This window comes from Anoplopoma fimbria, chromosome 23 (genome assembly GCF_027596085.1).
Source record: "Anoplopoma fimbria isolate UVic2021 breed Golden Eagle Sablefish chromosome 23, Afim_UVic_2022, whole genome shotgun sequence".
Taxonomy (NCBI): Eukaryota; Metazoa; Chordata; class Actinopteri; order Perciformes; family Anoplopomatidae; genus Anoplopoma; species Anoplopoma fimbria.
The window spans coordinates 19,212,940-19,235,225 of record NC_072471.1 but is presented as its reverse complement, the minus strand read 5'-3'; the positions used below and the strand labels follow the sequence as shown (position 1 = coordinate 19,235,225).

Below are 22,286 nucleotides of genomic sequence, written 5' to 3'. Positions count from 1 at the left end.
AAGCTGTGGGGAAGGGAACCTCAGGTCCCAATAAGGCTCTAATGTATCTCTATGACTCCAGTCTCTATGACATAGTCCAACATTTCACCCGTTTTCTGATCTCTTCCTGTTTGCCTTAAAAGCAATGTAACTGATCCACAGGGTTGCCACAACCTGGCCTTTGTTGTCCTTGGCATCTTTGAGATAATGTAGTCTAGATTTGACAAGTCTCAGTTTAGTGGTTTTTGATCTGGATCTGGTTTTTGATATGTGAGAAAACGGTGACATATCCCCTTTTTTGCATTTAACACACTGGGCTGCAAAGCAAGTTTATTCTTGTTGATTTCTTCCATGTTACCTAACCAAACTTTAAGTCATATCAACCCAAAAAATAACTTAGAAACGTATTAATCATATAAAAATAAAAAAATAAAAATCATCTGGCCTTTTCATTAAAAAAAGAAAACGGAAATCTTACTGATCGATCCGCTGAACGGGAAGTTGAAGCAAATCCTCAAGATTATGGTTGTTGAACTCTGGTCGGGCCTCCTGTAGTTTCTTAAAGCGTCTGAAGGCCTTGTTTTTCTTCAGCTGGATCTAAGACAACACACAAATAGTTTTGAAGTTATTCTCAGAGCCGTGCAGGCGCATTTACAAGACGCAGCTTTGTGCTTGGCAGAGTGACATTTTGGTTGCAGTTTGGTTTTTCTTGAAATCACATCCAAACACGGCTTCAGATAGCATTTTCCCCCTGTTCCCACCCTGATTGCTCAGAATGCTTTGACTACAAAAAGACTAATAAATGATGTCCCTTACACAGTACTCAGTCCAGACTACCCATCGTGTACTGCACTGTGTTTTATGACACTCTCTGACTAGCATCTAATCAACAGGAACATAACAGGCTAATGGACTGAGTACATGTGTCTCAAGCTCAGGAGCTGGATTCACTGTGAGCTATCTGTATGCGTTTTTGCTAACAGCATCTGCATGCAGCTTGTCGACCAGTGATGGACATGTCACAAGTTGCGACCCCTGAATCTCCTGTCACTTTCTGGATGCGTAGTGTACCTGACAAGACCCACAAATCATCTTGTTGTCATTCAATATGCTGGATTTGCCAGCATATTGAGGCGGAGTGTGGGGTGTGGGGGAAGGGGGGAGATGTAGCTGTTATTAAATATGCATTTGCACATCTTGTCAGCGTGAGTATATGTCAACATTCGGATGTCAAAAAGACTTATCTCGTCATTCCTGTAAATCATCAAAATAAGCATCACTGCTGTGTTTATATAGACCCGAGGAGAGCTCTCCCCAGTTTCACGGCTTTAAAAACATCAGTGTATGCCACTTGACTTTAGATGCTAGCTCTGTGTGTGTGTGTGTGTGTGTGTGTGTGTGTGTGTGTGTGTGTGTGTGTGTGTGTGTGTGTGTGTGTGTGTGTGTGTGTGTGTGTGTGTGTGTGTGTGTGTGTGTGTGTGTGTCTCACATACAGCTGTTTAGCTGGCCATTATGCCTGTGGCAGCTAGAGTTGGACATGGTTAGCAGACAGGTGGTGAGTAAGTAGAATGATGGGGACAATGTGAGAGGAATCACTTATCAGGTGGAGGTGGTGTAGTAGTGACGGAGTGGATTGAGGGGGGGGGGGGTCCAACACCTGATAGAGCTGACTGTTTGGGTTTAGTGTCGGAAGATTGCAAACTGTGAGTAGGAACACAAATGTTATGGCGCTGTGTTTTGTACAATGGCGACCCCCAAAGACATCACGTGATACGTTAACCACGATAACTGGGATTACTTCAGTATTTAACCACATACTCTATGACAGCGCTACCACTTATCTAGACTCATTCTATGACCAAATTATTGCTGTACTTGACCTAGAGGTGTCCCAATACCATTTTTTTCCAATTCCGATACCTGAACTTGCGTATCGGCCAATACTGAGTATCTGATACCAGAGGATTAAAAACCCTAAAAATTAAACAGGTCATAATTGTTTCTAATTTATATTGCTTTAAGTTTCAGTTTCAGTTCATGGATGTTAAAATGTTCTTAATTGCATGATAAGATCATATCAGTATAATTTGATTATAAAGTTGATTCAAATGAATACAGAATTATCACCCAACCCCATATTTACATATTTCAAATGTGTCGTCAGTACACATTGCAGACACAATGTTTGACATTTTATCTGATTTGAACATAATCAGGCTTATGTGGGTCAAAGGTCTCTCTAATTAGAAGACCGATCACTGGTCACCTGAGTAAACCAGCACACCTGTCACTACAACACGCTTCCCTGTTCAGTCAATTATAATGGACGTCAATCTGCAGGAGGATCAATGCCAACTTGCAGGGCTCGGTCCATAATCAATGCAATTACTCAACGTTCTGCAGACACGTCCTTCCTCTTAATTAAGACAATATTATCTTCGCCCCTTTGATGCAAAGCTAGCAACAGCACACTGCTGCTGGCCGCTCCCAGCAGGCCGTCCAATAAACAAAGAAGCCTCCGTACAGCTCCACTGTGATCATCGTCACTGACCAGATAAGTCGACGTAATCATGGAAAGTGTTGTAATATGTGAAGGTATCATTTTGAAAGATTTAAGACAATATTGATAGGGAGTAATGGCCATGCATGCGCTTTCTTCTGAGATTGAAATGAAAAACATGTAGCATTAAGACATGGAAGCAGCCTGGCTTTGTTCAATGCTTAAAACTACACCTATTGATACTTAAAGCTTACTTATTAGCAAACAACTTAGGAGGCGTTAGGATGCTGGAGCTATTTCTTGACACACAAGATATCTATCAGCCCATTAGTGTCTCCTGCTATAGTGCTGGTTGCTTCACGGTATCAAACCTGGCAACCTCCCTTTGGCGACAAGACTGCAGTTGCTACACCAAGCCGTTGTTCACCTAGAAAAAGTTCCAGCATTTAACTGCTAGTAAAACCACAAATTGTTGAACATAGTGGTAGCTTGTTCAGATAAAACTCTTTAAGCATTTCATTCTGATTTTCCAGGTGAAAAACAGTTTCTGCCATGCTATACAGTACTTACATGAAAGTGTTGCCATGGCATCACTGACAGCAGTCGAACTGATTGCGTCAGCAACAAAGAATCCAATAACCACTTGAGCATTAGTTATTGTGTATTCAGTCCAATAACTGCGGAATATATTGGCAAATTTCCCCACAGGGATCATTCAAATCTAATCACATCAAATACAATAAACATCTTGTGAAATGGTGATAAGTGCTACAGGAGCGTTTGATGCAGAGGTGTGATAACCACGTGGAAATACTGTGTTCCTACCCCGAGCACTCTGCTGGCATCGTAGATGTTGTCCACATAGATGTTGTAGTGGTGCAGATGTGGACACATCTGCTCGAAGCCTCGGCCAAAGTAGCCGTTTTCCAAATGGACCAGCAGAGATCTGCAGAAACAACAACAGGTCAGATAGAATCAATTACAAAAAGACCACATGAGGACTTAACGACTTAATATGTGCAAATCTGGAGATGCCATGCAAAAAGACGCGTTATGACAAGCTGTAGGGGATAAAAGGTTTTAGCCAGCTATAGTTGGATGTTATAGTCCGGAAGTCCGATTATTTTCTAGATAAACCATAACCGTTTGGCCTATAAAATGTGAGAAAATAGTGAAAAATGTCAGAAAAAGTTACTCTTATGTCTTTAAATTGCTGCGTAAAAAAAATGCCATTAAATTATATATCATTATAATTTTCCACTTTCACAGAGTTAAATCTTTTACCCATCAACATCAGTATGGATCATCACTACCGAATATTCCTTAATTTTCAGAATTTTAACAAAATAACAGTTAGTTTACATAATACCAATGTCTTTTTGACATAATTTATGATCTAATTATTTTTTTGTATACTTCTTGCTAAGAAGTACAGAAGTACTTTTGAAGGCTGGGCTCTGGATTTAAAGAGTGATGTAAAAGAAAGCAGGATGTTATGCTGTATTGACCGTGCGATAAAACATCAAAAGGGACATTTTTGTCCTTAAGGGTCTGAATGTCTGTATTTTGGGTAGCCAGTTTATTGTTGAGTTATTAATTTATTATAGGGGTTTATGATGAACTTCCCCCAAAAATGTATTAGGTCGTTTGCAATAACAGAGTGAAAATTATTGGAAAATTTAAAAGCAAAAAAATGTCCATAGTGAGGCCCGAGGGTTAAATGTCTTGCTTTGTCAGTACAAACCCCAGATCATTTTTTTTAATATGATATAAAACAGAGAAAAGAAGGACATATCCGTATTTGAGATGCTGCCATTTTTGCATGAAAAATAGTTTTAACTATTAATTGTCAAATAGATTAGTCAACTAACCGTTGCAGCTCTAATTGTAATCGCAAAAATATCTCAGAAAATTTGACATTTTTTATTCCTCAAACCGCTTGGTGCTAAATCAAATATACCACACATTTGTACGTCACGCTGACTTCGCCACTATAAGTCGCTGTCGACCGTTTTTAGAGCATGCAAACAAGCAGTCCCGCATTCCCGATTCACAACAACACCCTTAACTCCAACACAGGACACGGCAGAAGTAACTGCTTCAATATGTGTGGCATATTTGTTGTGCATGACAGATCTCTGACACATTCATTTCAAAGTGCTCCCCCAGTGAGCATTTAGCCTCCAGTCAAACCGCATTGGACTTTGAGTTAGCGCGCATTACTGCCTGACAATGCACCGCCGCTCTGCATCAGTGGAGACAAGGAGCTCAAACAAGGCGCCATCGCATCATTTCTCGGCAAAGACACACACGTTTAGAGGGAAGTGCGGAGGCTGAGCAAAGTTCAGAGGATCGCTTCCCCGTTAATGGGGAGGTTTTAGCGGGGCGAGGTTCTGTGGCGTCATCTGAAGGCCTCTCCCCGTGGGTGACATATTTACCGGGGACCAAGACGGCGGGTCTACCTTCAGGGCGACCGGGGCCACTTTGTAGTGTGAACACGGCAGCCGAACTCGGGGAGCAAAACAACCGGATCAAGGCAGAGGCAAAGCAGTCGTTCAGCCTGTCAGGCACATTACAGTAACACGGACGCAATCGGTTGGGGGTGTTGACACTTGTGAAGGAGCTTGTTATCCAAACTTAGAGGAAGTACCACACACACACACACACACACACACACACACACACACACACACACACACACACACACACACACACACACACACACACACACACACACACACACACACACACACACACACACACACACACACACACACACACACACACACACACACACACACTCTAATGATGTTCCCAGAGACTTCTGTTCGTACATGCTGCAAGAAGGAGCACTTTGCCGTTGAAGTTGATTTAAATAGATTTTAATGAAGTTGTGCGCCAAGGTAGCCTCTGTTCATAATCAGGAGACGCAGGAGCAGCCGGGAGAGTTCTAACGAGGGCAAAGGGCGGGAAAATCTGTGTTTCCGTTTTTTTTTCTTTTTCCTCCCCCCGCTCACTGCCAGAGGCTATTATGATAAATATGAAATTATAGATTACATTTTTATATATTTTTTTTCACAGCAATTAAATTGTCTGGCCATCAGCAAGATGGAGATAACATTAGCATTCCGTGTGTGTCACGTTAGCCACATTAATTCAGAGCGGTGGCGACATCTGGGGCGGATAGAACCTCGACCAAACAATATGGGCCAAGGCACCTTCATTTGGGGGGGGTCTTCAACGGAGGAATACTAATTGTAAGGACACAGTGTGAGCATCCGCTAAACATAAATGACTGCTTAATAAAAATAAATAAGCACAACCTCGAATCCCCGATGAGACGACAAAGTTAGAATGAGCGTTCTGTCGCTCTACGTGAACTGTGAGAAGCGACTCGTGCTGTGAGGACCTGTGTCACTCCATGTCTGGTGCACCTCTCACACTACATGGACTCTCATCGTGACCCCCCCTCCCCCTTTCAAATACAGGCCGATTGTTCTCGCTCCTCCCTGGATCCAGTGGTTCCTGTTAGTCATGTTAGCAGCTGGGGGATAATTGGGTTGCTCTTCCCGCTGCCTGCTCTCTGTTCTCCATAAACAGTCAGGAGCAGAATGACTGGCGTGGCACATCAATAAATTCACATTTTCTTTTCCTTACGTAACTCGACGAAGCTTAATGAAGGCGGAGCTGGTTGCTGCGGCTCTATTCCCGCTGCACTCTGGTGTTAAGTAAATAAAGACGCAAACATCAGATGGACGTACCTCCGCTCTGCACACACTGACACACTTGTACTTATTATCAGAGAGCCATTAGGCCGCGCAGAGCAGACAAGCACGGCTGCTGAGGAAGCTTTCTGCCATTCAAGTGCTTTCTCGCTGCGTTCTGAGGATCAACAACTCATCTTAGGAATCAGTGCCCAGCTGCAAAAACATAAATCATCTTATGAATATATTTCTCTTAGTGCTTCTCTGATGAGGATGCAGATTCACCAGCAAGGCTGGGATTCTTCAGATCTACACAACATCCAGCATCCATGTGGAATCAAATGTGAGCTTTTGCTTTCTATATCTATGCTGTTTCTTACTGACTCCTCTACATTTTATTAGTGTTTTGATTTGTTCTACAACAGCGTGCAGCTAATAAGCTTAAAATTAGCAGAACTAAAATTATACAAAATTCAGCCAAGCTGCTCACAGTATATGTGGCTCATTATATTTACATGATGTAATAGTAAAGATTTTGTCCCTTGACTGTAGTTCAACTGAGGATGTCATTCTCTGTCCAAGTCCCAGGAATCCTGACACCGAACCTGGTCATCTTTTAAAAGGACCCTCTGTAGTATATAGTGCCTTCTAGCGATGAGGTTGCAGATTGCAATCAACTGAATACCCCTCCGGTTCTGCCGAGTTAAGCTGATGCTGAAGTGTCTTAAAGCTGCATTCTCTCTAATGTCCATCAGGGGGCGACTCCTCTGGTTGTATAGAAGTCTATGAGAAAATGACTCTACTTCTCTCTTGATTTATTCCCTCAGTAAACATTGTAAACATGAGTTTATGGTCTCAATCTCTAGTTTCAAGTCTTCTTCAATACAGCATGATGTTCATTTAGTATATGATGCTCCATTTAGAGTCAAACAGACCATAAAGCAGGGTATGCTTTAGGGCTGGGGTACTGTGATTGACAGGCCTCTACCAGAGACGTGTACAACATTTCTACATCACCTATCCACATTCCAAATATGGTAACTTCTGTTCATTGGTTGCGATAAAACCAACATGGCGACGGCCGTAGTCCAAGATGGCCACGGCGAAATCGCAGAACTCAAGGCGCCATAACGGCATTTCAAAAATCAATTGTGACATCACGATGACTTCATTCACTTCTTGTATACAGTCTATTCTCCTCCCTTTCCAAGTGGGCAGCAAAAAACAGCAGCCATTGAGTTGCAGCCAAATAGAATGTTTGTGAGGCACATTTAAAAGGTAGAATGAATGAGACTAGGCTAGGATGCTCGTGTTAGCAACACATATTTAAACAATGAACCACAAAATGTTTGAGTTAGCCCCTTGCACCATCTTTGACAGTAAACACGGAGCCTAAGTAGTAAAAATATCAAAGTAAATGTGCATTAGTGGGATTCATATCTGTACTGTAGCTTATCAATCTTAATTTGTTATCCCCAACGCTTATTGAGTCAACTACTACTACTACAAGTGGGAACTGTGGCTCATGTAGAGCGGGTCTTCCTTCTATTAGAAGATCGGTAGTTTGATCCCCGGCACTGCTAGTCGCATGTTGATGTGTCCTTGGGCAAAACACTTAACCCCAAATTGCTACCGTGCGTTAATGTGTGTGAATGTTAGACTTACCCAAATAAATAAATAAAAAAAAACTTAGCCCACTGTTGCCAACTCTTTTCCAATGAAAGTAGCTAGCAGTGCTAGCTCAAAAAGTCACTAAATCTAGTGAGAAAGTCCTAAACACTGACCGCTCGTCCCTTCAGGCCTACCTTCTTAGCAGCTCCCCAAATTAACGTAAACAACAAATGTGACTACTGTTAGTACTCACAGCTTTCGAGCTGGCAGCTTGTGGAAGACCCCGCTGACATGGGATGAGTGCACAGGCATATAGATAGGTTAACAGGCAGGTAGCCCGTCCAATCATTTCAGTCTTATCATAGTCCTACCATGTTTGTTTTTGACTTCTTAGTCAGAGCGTTTGATTTAATGATTGCTGTGGGGATTTAATGAGAATCAAGACAAATTTAAGAAAAAAAATGTCTACTACCGAGCATCGCTTTAAGTAATGTGTTACTGACCAACACTGCTTGTTACGTAATCCATTTAAAGAAAAGGGTAATATGACCGACCATCAGAGATGAGATGGTATATCTTGTGTAGTGTGTTCAGGGCTGGGTAGTAGTAACAGATGCCAAAGTTCTCAAATATTAAATGTTGTCTAAACACAAGCAGGCATACAAGAACTTGGGCTGAATAAAAAAGGCTTAGATTGGCAATTTCTTTACTTGAAATTAGCAACCATCTAATCAAAAAAATGTGCGACAACTGTGAATCTGACCAGATATTTAATACCGTTATGGACACATCTGGGCCACAGGTTTGATACCCAGCCCTCAATTTGACTTCCTGAAGCCTTTTACAACATGTCCCTGGATTCTAGTCAGCCTGTTTAATGCTTTAGGACTTACAGTATGTAATACTTCATGTTTGTTGGATGGAGGAGAAAGTCATCCACATATCCATCAATGAGAGCTAATCATCATCCCTGTTATTATCTGTTATCATTGGCACTCTCACACACATATTCACTGTATACCAAATGTCAGAGTGAAAAAAAGCAGAAAGAATATGGGGAAATCTATAATCAATCACTGAGCAGCGGTGGATCAGTCTAGCACTAACACACCGTCTCTCCATGGACCATTTTTTAAACGGAGTGGTTGCCATTATGTTTCAACCATTGATTCAATAAGGGGTTTCATAATGAAGATGTATGGGAACAGCGGAACCATTTATTCAATACATCAGACTGTGTAATTCATACTTCAATCTTCATTGTAGCACTCTCAACAAGAGAGCCTGCCAGTCTGCGGAGGATGAGAGCCTGAGGGGGCCCACACCACTCATTATTCAGTGAGGGAATGGAACTCCCCATCAAACTACGCACTCCGCAGTTTGTCAAGCTGTGCCGTAGGCTTGGGCGGTACCAAGGTATTATGGTATACAACGGTATCTAGAAATACCAAAGGTATGGTTGTCAACACTGTCAGAAAAACAGACCCTCCTTTTTCTATCATACAGATCTGGAGATGCCATATCAGGGTTTTGGTCGGCTTCCTGTCGGGATGATTTGTTAAATTTTTTTTACTTAAATGTGGTATCATTTAAGTTTTGAATTATAAGTTATAGGGGCATACAAGTGCAGCAAACTCTTCTCATCCTACTGACCACAGAATTATACTTTCTATATTTGTATTGAGGGAGGTATACTTTTTGTCACATCTCACAGGTGAGATATAACCCTAACCATTATTCCATCAATTAAATTATTCTTGACTTTGTCAATTAATTTATTCCTATTGAATTCATATCTTAATTTTTCTGTTCTGTAGTAAGTTCTTTTTAAATAATACTTTTAAATACCAATGTACTGGGGTCCTGGGGGTTTCAAGTTGCAGCCTATTTAGTTTAATATAGATTCAACAGAATAGATAGATGCGATGTTTGTTGCGAGTCCTAATTTAAAGCTTCACACACTATCAGGGGGGCTAGGGACATTTTGAAGGAGGTATACACAGATGCAGCAGACACATGTGTATACATCAGGCTGGTCACATCCAATTCTCGTAGCTATACCATTGAAAAATAATGTGCTGTAATTCGTAGATATCCCACAAGTTATCAACGTTAATAATCTTGAAAGAGGAGATATAAAGACTGCTAAATCACACACAGGACGGGCATGAGTGGAGTGGGATGGGTTCAACGAACAGCGATCTTCAGCAGTCAGTGAAACTTCTGTAGTTATTTTAACCCAAACAATAATCTTTATCGAAACATAACTGAGTAGTTTTGTTAAAGATCATATTCATGTTGATGGACTTTTCATAGGAAAATTGATATATATATATATAAATGTAATTTATATGACATTAATTACATAACTAATAATGTTTTGAAATATTTGAACAAACTGCTATGATGGTTGTTACAGTAGTTCATTTGTGTTAGGTAGAGAGTTTGAAGTTATCAGTGTCGTAGCTGTAAATACAGCGGTGCAGAGTCTATACAGTTTATTTGCTGGTGAATAAATGCAACAGCCCCTCAAGAGTTGGTAAAATACTTCAGAGGCTTTTTCTGAACAAGCGAGACTGAAATCCAGTGAGGATACTAAATCGTATCTTAGCATGGATCAATGTTTCAATCTTGCCGCCATGAAACAAAAAACATCGGTTTTGATATCAACTTTCAAAAATCCATCATGAGCCCTGTTTTTCTACTTTATTGATTCACAGGTTACTGTAGCTGAATCCAGTGCCATAGCATGTACACATGTACCGACTTCAAACATCTATCTTTTATTTATATAACCAAACTTCAAAACAAAGTCTTTCAAGTAGAGCTTGGAGATTTTAGTTTCACAGTGCCGTGATGGCGAGATCAATCTGACATCTAGACGTTGTGCAGAGATCGGCTTTCGTCAGCTCAGACTTCCATTTTGGCCACGCTGCACTCTGAGATCTTCAGCTCAGGTAGGCAACAAGAAGTCAGGATGATTTTTATGGTCACAATAACGCTGTTCACTTGTGATATCACTCTGAGTGATTATAGCTGATATGCATCACTGAATCCACCGGGGAAGGGAACACCTCTACACAGCTACACAATATCATTGACTCCTGCTAATGGTGAAGATAAGGACTACGCTTTGGTAGAGTATATCTAGACCGCATTCTTAAGCGAGAGACTAACCACCAATCCTCATCCCAATATCCCGTAGATATTCCGTAAATTATTCAGAGGATACTTACCGGTTTACTGAGAGAATGGCTTTAATTGAACTGAAGATGCCTTCTCTAATGTCCTGCTTCAGGGTTCCTTTGGCCTTTAGGATCTCCACAAAGTACTGCGACAAACAAGAGAGCAGAGGGAGACACAACCATGTTATTCCCCAGCATGTGTACTATTAAGCTGGAACTGAGCTTGTCTCTGATCACATATGCTTCTGATGAAATACTTTTTGATAAGGAGCCACTGTAACACCAATGTACAGCAACTTAAAAGGTGAGCAGTCTCTTTCCCTACAGCCCAGACCGGCTGTTAACATTACATGGTACTGTATATGTGGACGGCTCATAGGAAGGACAAGTATGGAGGGATGTTGTCGCACCCAACACTCAGAATAAAGCGACAGCTGTGCCGGTCTCAAGTCATTTGAAGTGAAAATGGGATTAGCAAATTGAAAGTGCATTAGGCCTAAAATGACTCCTAATTGGAGTGAACGGGTGGAGGGTGAGTAATTGTGTAGAAATGAGGCTGCAGTGGTGGGTGAAAAAGTCTGTTCCCTCCACAGGGAGGAGGAGTAGCATGAACGCTACCTTGAGTCTGTTAATATGTCCGCCACAGTAAAACGTTTTAATGTAGCAGTGGAATATACTGTACAGTATTGTCTCCATGCTCAACATTTGGCTTCTGAGAATGTATCAGTATTTGTATGTAGCAATGCAGATTGTGTGTGTCCTGGTTTTGAGATCCATATCTGAGATGTATGCTTCCACCCCTATACAATGGAGGTGGATGGAATTCATTTTTACAGTGGAAACGTCTCAAAGTGTTTATGTCTGTCATGTCAAATTGATCACTATGAGTGGGTGATTATTATGAAAAAATGTTTGTCATGTGGATTAAAATCTAATTGAAATTTGTACATTTATTGATATAAAGTAATGAAACAAACAGCTTTGCTATTTACTGAGTTGTGTTGACAGAGATGTCGCAAGGCAAAGTATTATGGGAGCAAAGTAAAAAAACAATAGAATTACTGTAGTTCTACAATATTTCCATATGTTGTTGTGTATGAAAAGACCCGAAATGAACACTGTGAGCAGACGATTTGATTACTATAAGCAAATTATTTAAGCAGCATTTGTGTGGTAATGATTCTGTCCTGAGCAGTTTGATCCACATAGGCAGTGGATCACTGTAACTGTGATCACTATAAGCCGGCTCCACTGTATTAGTTTGTGATGCTAACAGCGTTGAAAAATGACATCTTTAAACTTCAATGCAACATTTCTTTCTGAAACAGCGTCCCTGTTAATATATATCAACCCACACACTCACTGCTATCAATTCACTTTAAATGTGTCTTTACTAGACAGCTGTTCCAGTGAATGGAACTTGCCACTTCCAGATACAGGAAGTCTGGATGGGACCCAACCTGGCCTGATATACCAAGGTTCAGGTCTTGGTTGTTCTGCACTTCAAATGGTATGTTTCGAGTTTTCAACGTTATTCCTTCATAGACATGGAAAGTGGTTTGTGTCTGGCACATACAGTGGTGACCAGCTCCAGCTGCTGGCAGTAGCGTTGTTCTGTCTGCACCAACTCTCTGGCTGTTCGGCTGCGTTTCCTCTCCCAGCGGTCCCTCTGCTCCTGGATACTGGTGCCCCCGGGTGGACCGGACGGACCAGGGGAGAAACTCATGGTCACAGTGGGCAGGAGGACTCTGCAGAGACACAAGCAAAAAGACCTGGCCAGGTTTACAGACAGACATTGTACGAGATAAACAGAACAGAACGCCATGAAACAAGAGTTTATTCTTTCCCAGCCAGAAGCTTACCAACAAGACAACACAACCAGTGTGATATTTACTGTTATAAAGTTGACATGCTAATGAGTAGCCTATATCTTTGTCCTATTGCCATTTGATAAGAGGTTTCTGTATTAAATGTTAAGTATCTTGTAGTATCTCAGTAATGTATTTGAAGTGGCTAGCATACTGCTTCACAATGAAAGTCTCCTACTGCTAAGATAATAGAAAGCTTTTAATTTGAAGCAGCAGTAGGATAAGCTGAATGTGCATTAACAGAGCCTTAACACAGCTCAAACAGAGAAGGAAAGAGATCAGTAAACAGAAAGTCTGATATCTAAAAGCAGTAATGTAGAAGTCAAACTAATCTCCAAACCACAGATATTCAGTTTCAACTACAACAGCCTTTGGACTTCAGTCCTTTGTGCAAAGATATCAGGGTCACAGTCCAAAATTACAACTTACTAGGGCATTAGAGACTGCAGCATTTTATCAATGACTACTCCCAAAAAGTAGTCAACTAGTTGATAAAAAGCGAGAGTTATAATCATATCTTTTAACTCTTTAGTAATGATTATAGGCAAATCATAGTGTAACATCAGCCTGACCGTAGACTATACAGTGGGTAAAATAAGTATTGTACACGTCACCAATTTTCTCATTAAATATATTTCTAAAGGTGCTATTGACATGAAATTTTCACCAGATGTCGGTAACAACCCAAGTAATCCATACATACAAAGAAGACAAAACAAATACGTTCAGAAATGAAGTTATGTGTAACAAAATGGAATGACACAGGGAAAAAGTATTGAACACGCTTACTGAAATGTATTTAATACTTCGTACAAAAGCCTTTGTTGGTAATGACAGCTTCAAGACGCCTCCTGTATGGAGAAACTAGTCGCATGCATTGCTCAGGTGTGATTTTGGCCCATTCTTCCACACAAACAGTCTTCAAATCTTGAAGGTTCCGTGAGCCTCTTCTATGAACTCTGATCTTTAGTTCTTTCCATAGATTTTCGATCGGATTCAGGTCAGGTGATTGGCTGGGTCATTCTAGCAGCTTTATTTTCTTTCTCTGAAACCAATTGAGAGTTTCCTTGGCTGTGTGTTTGGGATCATTGTCTTGCTGAAATGTCCACCCTCGTTTCATCTTCATCATCCTGGTAGATGGCAGCAGATTTTATCCTTCCTTCAATTATATGAAGTTTGCCAGTGCCGTATGCTGAAAAACAGCCCCACACCATGATGCATTTGACCTCCAAACATGGTGTGTATTATGGCATCCAAAGAGTTCAATTTTGGTCTCATCTGACCAGACTATATTCTCCCAGTATTTCACAGGCTTGTCTAAATGTTGTGCAGCAAACTTTAAACGAGCTTCAACATGCCTTTTTTCAGCAATGGAGTCTTGCGTGGTGAGCGTGCATACAGGCCACGGCGGTTGAGTGCATTACTTATTGTTTTCTTTGAAACAATTGTACCTGCTAATTCCAGGTCTTTCTGAAGCTCTCCACAAGTGGTCCTTGGCTCTTGGACAACTCTTCTGATAATTATTTCCACTTCTGGATTATGGCCCCAACAGTGCTCACTGGAACATTCAGAAGTTTAGAAATCCTTCTGTAACCAATGTCATCAGTATGTTTTGCAACAATAAGGTTGTGAAGGTCTTGAGAGAGCTCTTTGCTTTTACCCATCATGAGATGTTTCTTGTGTGACACCTTGGTAATGAGACACCTTTTTATAGGCCATCAGTTGGGACTGAACCAGCTGATATTAATTTGCACTGACAAGGGGCAGGATTGCTTTCTAATTACTGATAGATTTCAGCTGGTGTCTTGGCTTTCCATGCCTTTTTGCACCTCCCTTTCTTCATGTGTTCAATACTTTTTCCCTGTGTCATTCCATTTCATTACACATAACTTAATTTCTGAACTTATTTGTTTTCTTTGTATGTATGGATTACTTGGGTTGTTACCGACATCTGGTGAAAGGTTCATGTCAATAGCACCTTTAGAAATATATTTACTGAGAAAAATGGTGACGAGTTCAATACTTATTTTACCCGCTGTATATAAGAAGTCGACATAATCATCTTGACGTCACCCATTGGTTTGTGAACTGCTGTTATGAAGCCTTGAGTTCTGTGATTTCGCCTTCGCCATCTTGGATTACGGTCGTCGCCATGGTTGTGTTTTTGCAACCAATGAACCAAAGTTACCAGGTTTAAACTTTATCATGGCAGTCCTGTGACACCAAAGGCTTTAGCTTTTATCTGTTCACCCCTGTGTGTGTGAAGGAGAGGTACTTCCTGCTTATCTTTTGAACCTGTTTGTAGCTGCTGCATCAGTGTCTTGTATAAATCCTTCAAACACATATTTTAGACCCTTCTGTCCACTTCTCTCTGAGATCACTTTGTTGTTTATCCAAAATGTGTTAATATGCACAGTGCAGTTAGTGAGAGTGTGGGCTTCATGGTAGCTCTGACAACTGATAAAGTAGCAGCAAGAGGCAGGGCTTGGCAAAGGGTCAATTTTTGTTGAAAGTGTCTCTAATACAACCAATGAAAGGGTTAACTAATGTTGGCGGGACCCACCTAATCTCTGAGAGTCTCTTTACACATAGGCCACAATCTGCTTGCACCAAACCCAGCAAGCTAGTTCGAGCTGGAGATCATGTTTGACTGCTTTCTTGCAGGGGTAGTCTAAGGTTTTGTCAAGCTTTAACACTGCATCCAGCTTAAGCCATGATTAATCTACAACAATGCTCGGGTGTCCACTAGTGGTGTTCAGTCGCCCAGTCCACTATTCTGTGAAACCAGTACAATCTACTATGGGCCAGATATGCAAAACGAATCTGTTTTTAATAACTAAATGAGACCCACCTCCTAATTAGCCAGTCGCGCTGAGATATGAACATATGGCTTATAAAGTCTTTATTTGTTGCTACTTTTGCCGCTGCAGCACACTGAACACCAGCTGACTGCAGCCAATCACAGACTATTAATGTCTGCCTGTTAGCCTGCTCTTTTTATGTGAAGGTCAACTAACAAAGTAAAGGAAAATTGAGGACTTGATTAGAAGTGAGAGAATTAGTCTGAAAACTGGTCAAATGTATTAAATAATTAATCACATAAGTTATTAATCAAATATACAGTACTGGCAGATTGAAGCTCCTCAAATGTGAGGATTTACAAAATGATTGAATACATCCGAATGTGTGGACGACTGGATAGCAATTTAAAGATCTGGTAACATTTAAGTGATAAACAATGTTAGTTACTGGTCCCTGTTACGTGCAAAATAAATAATGTCAATCCCTGTCAAACACTGTCCCTGTCAAACCAGCTGCAGTGATCATCAAACCCTCCCCCAGCTGACCTACAGCCCTGGAGAAGCAGTGCCCCCCCTTGCAATCCCTCATTAGTGTCATCTCCTTTGTATTAGCAGAGCGAGGAGTGGGCAGAGAGCAGAGCTTTAGCAGCAATTAACCCGTGTACTGTCCCCGAGGAGCCCTGCGCTGTAAACAAGAGGGCCTGATCAATGCTAACCAGGGTACACCTCTCCCCCAGGGAGACACCCACATGGTGAGCCTCACTGTGACTGGATGATGAGCTGAACTACAGTGTCGTCCAACTATGAAACCTCTGCAGCTCATCGTGTAGGATGCTCCGAGTGCCGCAAGCTGAAAACACCTACTAAACCTAAACACAACTGGTCATCTTTTGTTTAACTTGTTTAAACAGTATGATAAGTAGGGATTAGACAGAGTTTAAAGTAAATGGTAAATGGACTGCACTTGTATAGCGCTTTTCTAGTCTTCTGAACACTCAAAGCGCTTTTACATTACTAATCATTCACCCATTCATACCCATTCATACACTGATGACAGGGGCTACCATGCAAGGTGCCACCTGCCCATCAGGGTCTCTCTAATCATTCACACCCATTCATACACCGATGGCACAGCTTTCGGGAGCAACTCGGGGTTAAGTGTCTTGCCCAAGGACACATCGACATGGACTGCCGGAGCCAGGGATCGAACCGCCGATCCTCTGATTGGAGGACGACCCTGCTCTACTACTGAGCCACAGCCGCCCGTAGAGAGCAAGTGAAACATACAGTTTATAGAAGACTGATATAGTGCCATTTTGATGTTAACACACATTTTTTCTGAAGCTGACAAAACTAGAATACATTTGCAAACTTGGCTCCACTGCAAGAAACATCTACTAACAATTGATCCCAGTCAGATATGTAGTAAATGGACTTCTTATCTGTTGATAGCTTTTGAGAAGTTCTCAGTAAAATAGAAATTTCAACATATACAATTCCACGACGACTAGGCAAACTCAAATCCATTAATTAATATGTGATTTAACAGCAAAACGTATGACCCAGTTAGTGTCCCATCATAAGAAATTCTAACTTGTTTCCACATACATTACTTAAAGACAGTTTGCTACAATATTTCTTTAATTTATCAAACTTATCACCCTCATATTACAGCAGAGCGTCTACATGAGAGGAAACAACTCTTCTGTATCCTTTGATCAAACGTCGATACCACTTTCTGTCGAAAGGATAGTATCGCCTGACTCTGTTACTACGAGGAAGGGATAAAAGTAACGAATGTAACATTTTCACTAACAAGCTAACGTCATTCGTAACAGCAAGCTGACGCTGCTTGGTTTGAGAAACAACCCGCCGTATCCATATTAAATGTCTTTACGTGGCTAGCATACCGTATGTTGAAGTACTTAGAGGCTTACCTTCAGCGGAACGTTTCCACTTTTGATTCTAGGCGCTCTTTTCGGTTGGAGCTTCCTACTTCCGGGTTGGGATGTTGACGTGCGCACCGATTGGCCAGTCCGCACCGAGACAATCACAGCTGGACTGACTGCGGCAGCTCCACCCTGAACGACACATTACAGGGCTTATATGCATTGGAAATACTGGTACATGTCCTTTTCTCCCTAGTATATTTAAAGACATTAAATATTGGAATGTGTAACAGTACAAAACTCATAAAGAATAATTATTTAAAAAAAAGATTTAACATTAGAATAACTCTGTTAAGCAACTATGCTTAAATCAGTAAAACATGTTTATTTTGGGTTGATATGCAGAGTTATGTCAAAAGAAAAATGGGTACTTCTGTAATACCATATTTAATGGCTGTGGCACATGAGGTAGAGCGCTTGTCCCGTAACCACAAGGTTGGTGGTTCAAACCCCTCTACCGGCAACATGCCGAGGTGTCCTTGAGCAAGACACCTAACCCCAAGTTGCTCCCCGGGCGTTTCATTGCAGCCCACTGCTCCTCTGGGATGGGTTAAATGCAGAGAAATAATTTCCCCATTGTGGGACTAATAAAGGATTGATTATTATTATTAATGTGATGTTGAAATGTGTGGTTATTGGGGTCAGAGTGAATATTTCCCACAATTCATTTGTTGATCATTCTGGGTAGTTTTTATATCGACAGATCTAAACGGGTTGGCCTCAAAGTGTTTTGACTGAAACATCATGGGACCTTAAGAATAGATGTGAAGAACAGGGTAACATAAGAACACTTCTAGTATTTTAAATTAAATTAAATCTGAACTTTAAAATCCACTTCAATCAAACTCGCCAGGCTTGCACTATGTTTATACCATGTTTTTAAATGAACTATACCTCCTTTTTGTAAAATAATGAAGTTGAAAAATGGAATTTTTACATTTACACTCGTAGTTATAATAATCAAAATGCTTATTTAATTGAATTAACCCTTTTTTGGCGACAAAATCTGATCTGGTATTCAAGCTTTGCTTTTTACTGAGGCTCTAATATGTTGCCTATAGGAATCGTTATATAAGTGCTATTTATAAACTTTAGATTAAAACGATGAACTTTTGTTTTCTTTTTTTCTTCCGCAACCTCCTCTAACTCATTCTCAAACCTTCAATAGATATTAATGATATTAATGTGTGTATCTTTTTACTTAAAGATACAACTGAACTGGCAACAAGTGGTGAGAGCTGCTGCACTGGCTGATATGAAGAAAGCACAGCTCAGCAGTTCTGTGCTCATTATGAGATAAAAGTGATGCCCTCAGTAATCAGGCCATGACGCAGGAGGCTATAGCATGAAATCCATCAGGACTGAGGACTTTCAAGTGAAAAAAAAATAAAAAATAGGATGCATCTTTCTGGAGCATATCCGAGGCTGTACTTCATTATTGCCTGCAGCTCCACAGAGCAGCGAGAACACTGACATCTAGTGCTGATAAAGGCCAAGTCCTGCTGCAAGACAGGACACAAGTCAGGGGTGGGGGGCTGGAGAACCAACGGCTCGGCTGTACACATGTAGTGCTGGATATCCTGGTATCCAGTGGATTCAAGTTGTTAAGAAGGATGTTATATAACCACTTTTACTCTTATAATCATGATTCACTGTATTTTGCAGTTGCTGATAACTTCATGTCACACATTTTAAGCAGCAGTGATAAACTTTGTAGTTATATGAAGTAAAATAAATACACAGAGAATATTCCTGTTTCTTTCACAAAATACTGATTTGATAACCTTTTCCATCCAGTAATAATATTTCGTAGTATACAGGCAGTATATCAATGTCCCGTCAGACGGCATCGCCATGGAAGCGTAGCAGCCATCTTCCAGTTTCCCCCCAGGTAAACACTGTTTGCTCTGTTAGCACGTGTTGCCAGTTGTTTGCACTGTTAGGGCTGTTAGCACCATTAGCTGCGAGCCTCCGTCTCAGCCGTTGCCACGTTGAGAGCCCTGTGGAGGCAACAGAAATGCTCTTATATTTGTGCACCTAACTTTAGAAAGCCCAAAGAACGAGTTTGGGGATATTTTATATAAATATCATGTCAGGTGCATATTTTTAAAGGTCTATGATATAAATTGTCTTTTTCAAAAAGTATGATGGATTATTATGCAAATACTTTACCTTATGTGCTTTACTTGAGAGGTATTATTTCACTACATACATTTCACAATTTAACAACTTCAGATTATGAAAAAAACATATAATGGACAAATGAATTATGATGTTTCATTAAAGATTAAGCAATCTAACAGTATACAAAGTAGTTAAATGGAGCTGCGCCTTCATTATTGCAACATTAAAGCGATGAACACATGAATGCATCATAATTGTAATGTAATTATATAATATAAATTATTCTGCTAGTAATCATTCTGCATAATGAAGAATTTTTTTTTTTGACACTTGAAGTATATTTTGATGCTTATTTTGAGGACTTTTTAAGAATTAGGATGTCATCATATGTGAGGAAAGTTTTTCATGTAAAAATGCAATAATTATAATAACTGCCATTCATCATCATTCAGGAGGACCGCTGTGAGTATTTAAGCCACGGGGTAATTCAAATTTCATGTGAGTTGATTCCACTTGTCAATTAATTACATGTCGCTTTAATGTGAAAAACAGTTCCTCTCCACTTGCCTTTCTCTGGAGATTTTCCACATGTGAATATTCTGTATCTGACTTAAGTGAAGCAGAAGTAGTGGTGGCCTCCTTCCCAGCAGCTCTCTGCACGACGTCCATGTTCTGCAGGTAAAGTGGCAGAGTCGAAGGAGGGTGAGGCAAAACTCTGCAATTTGCTGAACATATAAAATGCATTTTTAATGAGAGGATTATTAAAATGCATGATATTGGCGGGCCTACTCTTTATTGTTTTCAATTGTATTGTGTTTCCAGTACATTTGGTATTATAATAATTGGCCCCTAAACAGACCGGTGCAAATTAGGGCTCTTTTGCCTCGAGGCTATGGAGGCATGAACGGTACAGGAGACCACAGACAAAGGGTCTTTTTTTTTTACCTGAGGATAGAAAGAAAAAAAGTAAAAGCGTCAATAATCTACACAAGTGGAGGAGCTCTCCCAAGGTTCCGGAGCCCTTCAGTGTTTTATTCATACCAGCTATTGCCAGAGGACTCATAATTGACCTCTGCACTTTGTAAAAAAAAAAAAAAAAACTTCATGAGATGAAAGAATGTGATGTTTTGTAATTCAACTTTTGAGTCCCCCTCTCCCCAATCCAATTGTATTGAATTGCAACTCGTGAATTATTCAACACCTAGGCGGCAAGGCTACCTCTGCTGGAAGATGTTATATGAAACAAGGTTGCAAGACCAGATATCAAATGAGTTGGCTCTAAAAAATAAATAAATAAATAAAAAACCAACAACAACAACAAATAAAAGTCACATCAAAATAAATAGGAGCACTGTTGGACAGAAATCTCTTGAGTGAATATAGGTGGAAATATTACCGTCAAATAGCACTTTTTTTCCACAGGATGCTGGCACTTGATGTGAAAAAATCTCTTAAGTGTTTATTGATGTGGAATTCCATTATCTACCTCTGCTGAAGGGGGGCAAAGGCATCATTTATGTTTTAATGCTTCAGCACAGGCTCTTCACTTAACTTCTGAGTTGTGATTAACAATGTTTTTGTCAAATGGTAATCATGGCGTCAAGTGTTGACACTTGAGTCATGCTTCTGGGCCGCTGACAAGTACATAATTGTATCAGTTAAACTTAAGGGGAGACGCCCCAGGAGAAAAGGGCGAGAGGTTTCACTAGAAGTCGCCCTGAAACTTTCCCCAGTTGATTTCTTACATTGAGACAATCATTTTTTGGAATTACAAGTTTTCTGTAATTTTATGTTAAAATATGCAAGTGATAAAATGTGATAAAATGTTGTATAAATCAGACTATGGATGACATATGAACAAACCCCTCTGAATATAGAGAGGAATGAAACTGTAAAGTTTGGTGAATGTAAGTGCTACTGAAGTGAAGAGCCTGACAAAAAACTCATTTAGAAAAAACGGCCTTTAATGATATGTTTTGTAAAATTACAAACATTTTGAAGACACTACAGGTGAATAGTGTAAAACAAATTTAACTAATGGATATCCCTATGAAACTTCCCCAGTTTATTACTTTTATTAAAACAATATATTTTCTGAAAATGTATTTTAATATGCAAATGAGAATTAATATAATGCTAACTTTTGATGAATTTGGGGGAAATCTACATATATATATATACACACATCTATGTAGTATATATGCCTATTGTCTTTGATAGCCTTGGTTGGAACTCTCAGTCAGCCTTTGGAACCTTGCACTCCACACCCCACTGCTGCTTTGTGTTTTGTAGAACGGTGAGCTCATTAAAGTGAAATGACCATTTGGCCTTGGGAAAGAAAAAAATAATCACATGGAAACAAACAGCTGTTCAAAACTAAGTGACACTTGAGTGGTGGAGGACCATCAAAACAGCCGCGTGTTAGCAAACCCCAGCGGTTTTCACCGATAATGACAAACTGTCATGCCAATTACTGAAAGCACTGGATGGCAGTTTTTTTTTGATGTGTGTCAATGAGGTCTGCTGCTAATTGACGGTCAGGGACACTAAACCCGCTCAAAAGCT

General features: G+C 40.3%; 1 protein-coding gene across 3 annotated transcripts in view; it reads right to left on the bottom strand.

Annotated features, from left to right (window-relative positions):
* The window catches only part of arhgef39 (Rho guanine nucleotide exchange factor (GEF) 39), a 56,009-nt gene extending 38,327 nt beyond the window's left edge, over positions 1–17,682 (bottom strand). For 2 of the 3 annotated variants that reach the window (XM_054624815.1, XM_054624817.1), the window contains exons 1-5: positions 17,586–17,682; positions 12,556–12,727; positions 11,031–11,125; positions 3,305–3,425; positions 458–576 (exon numbers count right to left, since the gene is read on the bottom strand). In XM_054624815.1, coding sequence (XP_054480790.1) covers positions 458–576; positions 3,305–3,425; positions 11,031–11,125; positions 12,556–12,705 — 485 coding nt within the window. In that variant the 5' untranslated portion in view covers positions 12,706–12,727; positions 17,586–17,682. Of the gene's footprint in view, positions 1–457; positions 577–3,304; positions 3,426–11,030; positions 11,126–12,555; positions 12,752–17,585 lie in introns of all 3 variants that reach the window. The other variant, XM_054624816.1, reaches the window with a different exon arrangement.
* Between the last annotated feature and the right edge of the window lie 4,604 nt (positions 17,683–22,286).